Consider the following 9,635-nt stretch of genomic DNA (forward strand, 5'->3'; position numbering starts at 1 on the left):
CTTGCTCTTATAGCTGAATCACTACCAGAACTAGAAAAATTTCAGGAGTGGAAACAAAGTCTGGAATCAATGGGCTTTAGATTTAATCTAGCAAAAACCAGTCTTAGTAAGTAATCACAAATCCCTTCAGGTAGATGGCCCAGCTTGATCTGTAGAAAAGGTATAGGTAGAAACTCCATAAGATGTACCCAGTGCAAGCTATATCAGAGGAAGGTTAACTGGGAAAATAGTTTTCATGTGTGGAAGGTGCACAGGTAAAATAAATACTAAAAATGTACAGAAAAATAGACTCCATCAAATGCCAGTGGGGAAAGCTAGAAGTAGTTGATAGCTTCCATTATCTAGGTGACCAAGTCAGTAGTGGATGCTCCGAGAATAATAGGCTGGGCAAAGCTCAGAGAGCTTCTACCTCTGTTGGTAACTAAGGGCCTCTCCCTCAGAGTGAAAAGCAGATTGTATGATGCCTGCAAACAACCATGCTACATGGCAGTGAAACATGAGCTGTGACTGCTGAGGACATGTGTAGGCTTGAAAGAAATGAAACTAGTATGCTGTGTTGAATGTGCAATGTCAGTGTGCATGAACAACAGAATGTAAGCATCTTGAGAGAAAAGTTGGGCATAAGAAGCATCAGATGGGGTGTACAAGAGAGACAACTGTGTTGGTATGTTTATGTGATGCATACAGATGTGGACAGCTGTGTAAAGAAGAGCCGATCTCTAACTGTGGAGGGAACCTGTGGAAGGGGTAGACCCAGGAAGACATGAGATGGGGTATTGAAGCATGATCTTTGAACGTTGGGTCTCACAGAGACAATGACAAGTGACCGAGACCTTTGGTGATATGCTGTACCTGAGAAGACCCACAAAGCAAAATGAAATCTTAGTCACGGCTGATGCCAGTGTCACATAATTGACACCTGTGCTGGTGGTAAAATAAGAAGCACCCATTACACTCTTGGAGTGGTTGGCATTAGGAATGGCATCCAGCCATAGAAACCATGTCGAATGAGATTGGAACCTGATGTAGCCCTCCAGCTTATCAGTTCCGGTCAAACCGTCTTATCCATGCCAGCATGGAAAGCAGATGCCAAATAATGATGATGATGATTCACTGTTGTTATTTTAATGATGTTATTGTAAAAAGAAGAGATTAATATGATTTCTCTAAATCAATTCAGAAATATTTACAATGTGCTTTTCTTCAGGACATCTAAATGAATCAGAGAAAAACTTACAAATCTAGTGGATAAAAGAAGAGCACCAAATATTTTCCTTTGTAATCTGCCAACTTAATGTCTTTGAATTCTCCATTGACAACAGCAGTCCCTTTAAAGTCTGGAGCAGCTTGTTGTATTTTGGCTGTCAGCAGTGCAGGACCACCTTCAAATAACAAAATAAATTTAGTTAAAAATAACTAAAACTGATATGGAATTGGATTATTAACTCCAGAGCCATGAGTTCATATAGGCTGTATGAGTTGCTTATGTTTCAGTAGGAATAACTATAAGACAATGTCTATAGAATATAAAGTAGCAGAACAAAGCAATTAGGGGAGGGAACTGGCTTCTAAGACAAAGTAGGAATGAGGAGGAAGAAATACAAGTATATCAGTTGAAGGTGTGCAGCTAACTAGTTTAGAGAAGTAGAGATTGCTGTAGTAGTGATGAATAAACAGAGAAATAAGGTAGTGAATGTGTGGGCTTGAAGCCAAAGCATGTCAGTGAGTTTTTACTAATTAGCTGGACAATCTTTTTGAGATATGGATATCTTGTACACTCAGCATAACTGACTGACATACTTAGGTTTATACTTTTGTTATATAATCTTTTGGTTGAGGATAGGCTCAACCTAATCTAAATATGACATACAGCATTTAAATCACTGAACGTAATCTAGAAACATGCTTACATACATATCTTCATATATATATATATATATATATACACACACATGTAAACCAGGTCAAAATTATAAATTGTTTTATTGTAAAATTGATAGAATTTTGTCATTTCTGGCTGATTGTATACTCTTTTACTTGTTTCAGTCATTTGACTGCGGCCATGCTGGAGCACCGCCTTTTAGTTGAGCAAATCGTCCCCAGAACTTATTCTTTGTAAGCCTAGTACTTATTCTATCGGTCTCCTTTGCCGAACCGCCAAGTTACGGGAACGTAAACACACCAGCATTGGTTGTCAAGTGATGTTGGGGGGGACAAACAAAGACACACAAACATATATATACATATACATATATAGGATGGGCTTCTTTCAGTTTCCATCCACCAAATCCACCCACAAGGCTTTGATCGGCCCGAAGCTATAGTAGAAGACACTTGTCCAAGGTGCCACGCAGTGGGACCTTGGGCAAGTATATATCATCATCATTTTAACATTCACTTTTCCATTCCATGCTTGCATGAGTTAGACGAAGTTTAGTGAGGTAGATTTTTAACAGCTGGATACCCTTCCTGTTGCCAACCCTCACCTGTTAGTATTTCCCCATTGCCAGATATGTTCGTACAGAATACTGGAAATAAATGACACTGCTTGTGTGACAGTGACGGTCATTTACAACTATTACGTGATGTCAAAACAAGGACACACACGTAAACTGGCTTCTTTTAGCTTCTATTTGCTAAATTCACTTAGAATGCCTCGGTTGGCTATAGTAGGAGACACTTGTCCAAGGTGTCATGTAGTGGAACTCAGCCATGCAATTGGAAAGCAAACTGCTTACCAAACAGCATCATCTCTGCCTAGCTTGTGGATGAGAAAGACCCAGGGAGACATGGGATGAAATGGTGAAGGCTGACATCACGACTAAGCCTCGTGAGGAAATGACAAAGCATTAGGATATCTAGCAAAATGAGGTTCTCATGAAAACTTGTCCATTATGATAGGACAGACTTCTTGAAGTGGTTTTATATATATGAACACCCGTATCAATGTCATGTCCTTCCTCACCACACCATATCATCTATTGCAGTTGCTCCCCCCATCTCTATACCACATTTCTCTCTTGCCACTCAGAACGACCTCACTTGTTAGCAATTCTTCATTCATCAATATTGTTCTCCACACCCACATGTTAAACGGCCATTCCTCCATCCTTACCCAGACCATTAAATTATCTCTCTTTATGCATTACATCTCTTTACTCTGCTGCAGCCAATCCAAACATGTCATCTCTCTTCTTCCCAACCTCCCCATCAACAGTATCATTACTATTCTACTGCAAGCATCCTTGTAACCTGCTTGACTAGTGCACCTGCCTCCCCTCTTCCACTTCCCCCAACACTCCTGCAAAACCCCAACTCCTTACCCACTACTGCTCCTGTTACATGAGGTGCCACCTGGGCACCTTATCACCACAGTTTATCTTCTTGGAGATACTTCTAATCCGTTCTTATTCTCTCTCCTAAATGTGATCAGTCATGTAGCTCCTTTACAATGAGAACCTGCTCTACCCCAAACTTTTCCCTCATACCTTAACCTCCATCTAACATACAAATGCAACATCCACCCTCCCTGGGTTTGTTGACTTGCAAACTACATGGTGACCTCAATAGTGCTGGTGGCACAACAAAAAGCACCCAGTACACACTGTAGTGTGGCTGATATTAGGAAGGACATCTAGCTGTGGAAAACACACCAAAGCAGACACTGGAGCATGATGCAGTCCATTGACTCATTGGATCCTTAACAACCCATGCTGGCATGGAACATGGTAGTTATATGATGATGATGAATTCTATTAAATAAAAATAGATCAACACCTTTGTTAAGCTGAGCTGGCATGCTGGTCTTAATTCCAGTTGTGATTATTTCATTTTTTTTATATGGTTAATATCATAATTTCCCCCACTTCACCTAAAAATTTCATGCTATTTAAATTATGCAAGAAACCATTATTAAACAACCTTGGGACATTTTTCCAATCTGATTTAATCTTAATCACTAAAGCTTGTGTTCTGATCATTCGTAGTTAATCGCTAATGATGGATACACCTTACGGTCTAAAACCTTTGGCATGTTCTTGGGAAGTGAATACAGAAAAAGATTGCAAATGAATGTAAAGAAGGATGTATGTAAAAGTATTACCTGTTTTAAATGTACGACATCCAAAGTATAATCTCTGTGAAGTTCCAGATGTAAATTTAACAAACTGTTGGAATCTGCAGAGCTGTGAAATCACATGAAATGAAACAGATAAACTAAGATTAGAAGACAAAAAATATATCATTGTAGGCTATTAGTTATTAGATGATGAATATTTTACAGTCTCTACTAGATAACATTTAGAGGGAGAATTTAGTGAAGAAATAATCAATAAATAGATCCATTTGATTCTAAAACCAGGAAATAATTCCAACCAATTCTACTGGAATCTGATTAATAAATATATTCAGATTTTTACCAAGAGAAGTTTTTAGTTTTTTAAGAATTTTCTCTGCTGCCAGAACTTTCTGAAGTGCTTGGTTTGCAATAATGATTTCCAATTTGATATTAACTATAAAAGCCTACTTTAAAACAGATTTATATTTTGTAACTAGCAAATTTTACATAGGAATTCATGTTCTCTGTAGAAACTATGTTATTTATATTATTGCAACCAAATATAAAAGTTTGTGAAGACAAAACTTTGCACTTTTTCTTGGCCAACATTGATTCCTGTTAATATATCGCTTACAGTTATCAAGCTTATGACAGTTTCATTTATAAACAGAAGCCAAGATAAGGTCATGCCTGTGCCCCATTTTGAGAACAACCTCACTGATCCTGCCAATTACATGCTAATCACTTTAACTTCTAATATCCCAAAGAATTAGAAACAATGACAATCAACCAACTTCTTTATCATCTTGTGTGAACAGTAATTTCCATGTATTTTGTACATTAACAATCTCTTGCTGTCATTTATAATCACACAGATCTGAACAGATGATTCAATTCTTTACAGAATATCATTCACTTTCGTTTAAGGCACCTCAAACCTGACATGCAGAACTATGAATACTGACATAAAATTATCACTTGATGAGGACATGATAACCTAGTCTCATTAAACACAGTTATTGCACAAAACACAACATATATTGTCATTCTTACTCATGAAAAATATATGAACCTTCAATCTTAGAAATGCCAAGCCTCAACATTCTGATGATCTCTCATGGAAACTATATAGTTACAACATAAACAACATCTTCCAGGATATTCGATGTCAAAAAATACACAACTCACAGCTGCTTAATGGCATAATTTCACCTTACATTAGATTTCATGAACAAACACACAGGAAAAAAGCAACCTAACTAACTGGCGAATCTTCACTGGCCAACTTGCAATAAACATTACCAACTAGCATGCTGCATTCTCTGTGTGCATCTTCTAGTGCTACTAGAACAGTTCATGATACTGGGAATTAACCAGCTGTTACTAATCAATGATCATCTCCTTTTGACAGCTTTACTAGTGTACCAAATATTTCTCAGAATCTTTCCTACTTAAAACTGTAATTTCATTGAACTCACTTCTTGCTTAAGTTTTGCCTATATAGACTTGCAGAAGTTCAAGCTGAACATCAACCATGTTATCTCACTGCTCTGAAATGTTGGCACTCCGTCGCAAGTTCCAGATGATCCGATGAACGGAACAGCCTGCTCGTGAAATTAACGTGCAAGTGGCTGAGCACTCCACAGACACGTGTACCCTTAACGTAGTTCTCGGGGATGTTCAGTGTGACAAGGCTGACCCTTTGAATTACAGGCATAACAGAAACAGGAAGTAAGAGTGAGGGAAAGTTGTGGTGGAAGAGTACAGCAGGGTTCGCCACCATCCCCTGCTGGAGTCTCGTGGAGCTTTAGGTGTTTTCGCTCAATAAACACTCACAACGCCCGGTCTGGGAATCGAAACCGTGATCCTATGACCGCGAGTCCGCTGCCCTAACCAGTGGGCCATTGCGCCTCCACGCTCTGAAATGACCTGCGAGGTTATAGGCACAGGCCCTTTCCTTGGCTTTATAAAAGAGTAAATGACGGTATTACTTGCTAACTATATTGATATCCTCTACTTTATGACTTGCATTTCTTACATGCTAGCTTCAATCTGATCATTCAGCATTTTTTTAAAGCATCAAGCTTAATAACAAACTCTCAAGCATGAAGTTGGCTCTTTCAGTGTGAATTGTGAACATGTATTTAAAAATAGATGAAAAAGGAACACATTTTAAAATCTACACAGCTACCCTGGTGATTCATCAACTTGGAATGATCTGGTTTCATTGTTTATACATCAGTATTTTCGTGATACAAAAGGTTAAAATCTAAGTGAAAAATATTCAGAGAAGATACTATTAAGATTTAGGAAAAAAATGTTTAAACCAAACCAGAGAAATTTGATTCTCATCTATTATATAAGAAGATACTGCCCAAAGTTCAATTTTTCCCAGCATTGAAAAAAAAAACTAATGATTAGAATTTCTATTCAGAAGCACCAAGGTTTTACCTCTTACTGGGTTATAATACATCAGAATTTTTTCTTATAAATGTTAAACAAGATATTTCAGCTAACCTTGAATTGAAAACCCATTTTCCTATGCTTTTTTAAAACAAATTTGAATAGGTAAAAAATTCACAGTGCCTGTTCCACTAACCACTAATTATATTCATTTAATGAGTGAATATGTTCATTATGATATTTAATTAGTTAAAACTTAAAAATCTAGTGTACTTCCTTCTCAGCTTAAATGTTTAAGATTACAGTAAATATGTGGCAGGAAAGGAGAGACTGGTGATGGTGCCATATAAAGAGCACCCAGTTCACTCTGTAAAGTGGTTGGCATTAGGAAGGGCATCCAACCATAGAAACCAAGCCAAAACACACTATGGAACCTGGTGCAGCTCCTGGCCTTGCCAGGTCCTGTCAAGCCATCCAACCCATGCCAGCTTGGAAAATGGACGTTAAATGTTGATGATGATGACGATGATGTAGAGAATAAGAACTGGTATAAGGGAGGTTGAGCTCTAGAATTTTAACTGCTGAGTTAAGTGAAGTGGTCAACAACTTTGATATTTTCATCTGCAACTGAGAGATGAGACGGAGTACCCCAGGAAGCCAACAAAAGACTGGATCTGTCTTGATCCAAGTAATGAAGGCCAAGTGATTCTGCTTTCTCATATAGTGAAAAGAGAGCACTTGAGACATCCAGAGACTCAGCAAGAATAACTGCATCAGCAAAATCCCAGTCAACAATCTTTATTAGTGTGGTCCATAGCAGCATTAGCTTTTAATGGTTATAATACATTTAATATAATTTGATGTTTGAAAATTATATTGTATACTATTTGAAATAAAGAAATCTCTCAATTCAAAATTTGTAATGTTCAATTAAAATATTTGGAAGATCGATTATGTCCCTTGAAATAGATTTAGTTTAGTCTATGAAACCGAAGAAATGGAATTCTAAAAGGGAACCTTGGTCTTTCAGGGTAGCTGTCACTGATATTCATTTGAATAAATTATAAAAGAGCATTTTTGATTTGAAATTCTACAGATCTGGGAATAGGTTGAAAGAAAGATAATATAGTTGTAAACAATATGACGACTCGTCAAAAGCGTATTACGTTACACTCAAAGTCAAAATAGAAGTGACTAGAAATATTGTTTTGAATGTTACATTATGTGGCGGGAAAATAGAATTTTAAAACAAGCATACCTGAGTTTTGATACACGTGCAGCAATTAATGAAATATGCAAACTGACTCGTTAAAGCAACAGACAACGAGCAAGAACCTTTGTTTTTTCGCTAACAACTTTTAATGGTTATAATACATGTAATATAATTAGATGTATACGGTCACATAGCTATACCGGCTCGTGTCTATGCGTGCATGTGATATTGGTGCATTATTCCATTTTTTTTTTCTCTAGCAAAAGGTTACTGAAGAAAAAATATCTTTTTATTCATTTCGCAGATGGCTACTGCATTAACAATGATCATAAAAATAAAAAAGAATTGTTAAGGGATATAAGCTCAATTGGGATTAAATCTGCGATGACTGGTTTAATTTGGTGTTAATCGTAACTCAGCCCCTGCCCTGCTCGGGCTATACGGTAATCTCTCCAGACTCGATATAATTCTGTCTGATCTAGTTACACACACACAAAATAAATAAGTGTTGGTGATGGAGAACAAGACAAGCTGTAATCAATGATACTTATTTTGTCGCTCCATTCCCGGTCAAGGTTAAAGATAAAGAGATGTTAGTTCCTTTTGAGTACTAACGGAGATTTGAAGGACATTGGATCCGAAAGAAATGACGTTTAATACCGGGTTAGGCTCCGATCAAAGGTATTATAGATTTGACTAGGTTGTCCTTCCCCCAACCCTGTTCAAACACGGTGTATCTTAGATTTCGTTATTATGGATATCTTTTTTTCAAGGCAAAACGGCATGAAATAGATTTGGCTGCTTTTCCATGCTGGTGGAATGACTGCGAAGTTTGTTTCGTCGGCTGAAAACCATATGCACATTACGGAACTATATAAAGATACCAAACTTTGAAATAAGTTCAAGAACAAACAAGATAAAGGGACAAATGTTCATTTACCAAGCAAAATAATAAAAAGTGAAACGAATTACTTGGAAAGTAGAAAAACACCACTATAATAGGAGATATTCAAACATTTTCTTATTCAAGAATAAAAAGGTTAATTAAAATAAAATATATGCATATTTTGAAATATAAAATGAATGCTAAATAATAAATGAAAGATGTATAGGCTTCGCAAGATAATGGTATTCCACCCGTCTTGAATGAATAAACAAAATATTATGTAAAAAATACAAGGTGTCTTGGGTACAGGTTAATTAAGCGTTCGACAACAATAAAATAACTACGTTCTCATAAAAATTCAGTATGGTGTTAAAAAAATTAAAACATTTTATAATTACCCCTGAACGTAGCATGACTGATGTGCATTAAAGAAAAATTGATAAATTAAACAAATTTTTTTAGTCGCAGTGGAAAACCCGCAAAACGTTATCGACAGCGCAGTTAGAAATCAATGCGCATGCGTCATGCACGTCATATAAATTAGTAAAGATACAGGTGTTCCTAGCGTGTAATTCAATTTCTTTTATAGATGCAATATACGTAGCGCTATACTATCCTGTTAGAATACATTTTTGTTATCTTTCAAATAATTTGTGAGTTTTTTTCTCTTGTCAAGGCTTCTGGCTGTGATTAAAGAAAAACAAGCCCCTTCCTCCGACCAAAAACAAGAAGGGCGGAATTCTGGTTTAAGCACCCCAAATAACCTCAAATAACTTCCTTTACTTTTTGGAATTTTCAGAAAATTTTTGCGAATTTGTGTTCTTCACATGGGGGAATTCATACAATTATGAAAAAAAAAATTTTTTTTTTTGATTTTACGGATCTTTTTAAATATCAGTGTTTAAATTACAGGCAGTCCGAATTTTTGGCTTAAATCTCAGCAATGGACCATTAAATATGTTTATGAGGAGAAAAATATTGGAAAACATCAATACATGTCAGACTGACACGAAGAAACAAGGAAAGTAAATTGTGAGATGTACTAAAAGTAACAGCTAAATAGCCCTTAAATCACA

At 36.6% G+C, this 9,635-nt stretch overlaps 1 protein-coding gene across 1 annotated transcript in view; it reads right to left on the bottom strand.

Annotated features, from left to right (window-relative positions):
• LOC106870386 (peroxiredoxin-2) overlaps positions 1-9,090 on the bottom strand; it is a 16,580-nt gene extending 7,490 nt beyond the window's left edge. Inside the window, exons 1-3 of the mRNA XM_014916429.2 lie at positions 8,958-9,090; positions 4,103-4,184; positions 1,238-1,382 (exon numbers count right to left, since the gene is read on the bottom strand). Of these exons, the coding sequence (XP_014771915.1) occupies positions 1,238-1,382; positions 4,103-4,184; positions 8,958-8,972 (242 nt within the window). The 5' untranslated portion in view covers positions 8,973-9,090. The remainder of the gene's footprint in view (positions 1-1,237; positions 1,383-4,102; positions 4,185-8,957) is intronic.
• Between the last annotated feature and the right edge of the window lie 545 nt (positions 9,091-9,635).

The sequence above is a fragment of the Octopus bimaculoides genome, chromosome 2, assembly GCF_001194135.2.
Source record: "Octopus bimaculoides isolate UCB-OBI-ISO-001 chromosome 2, ASM119413v2, whole genome shotgun sequence".
Lineage (NCBI taxonomy): Eukaryota > Metazoa > Mollusca > Cephalopoda > Octopoda > Octopodidae > Octopus > Octopus bimaculoides.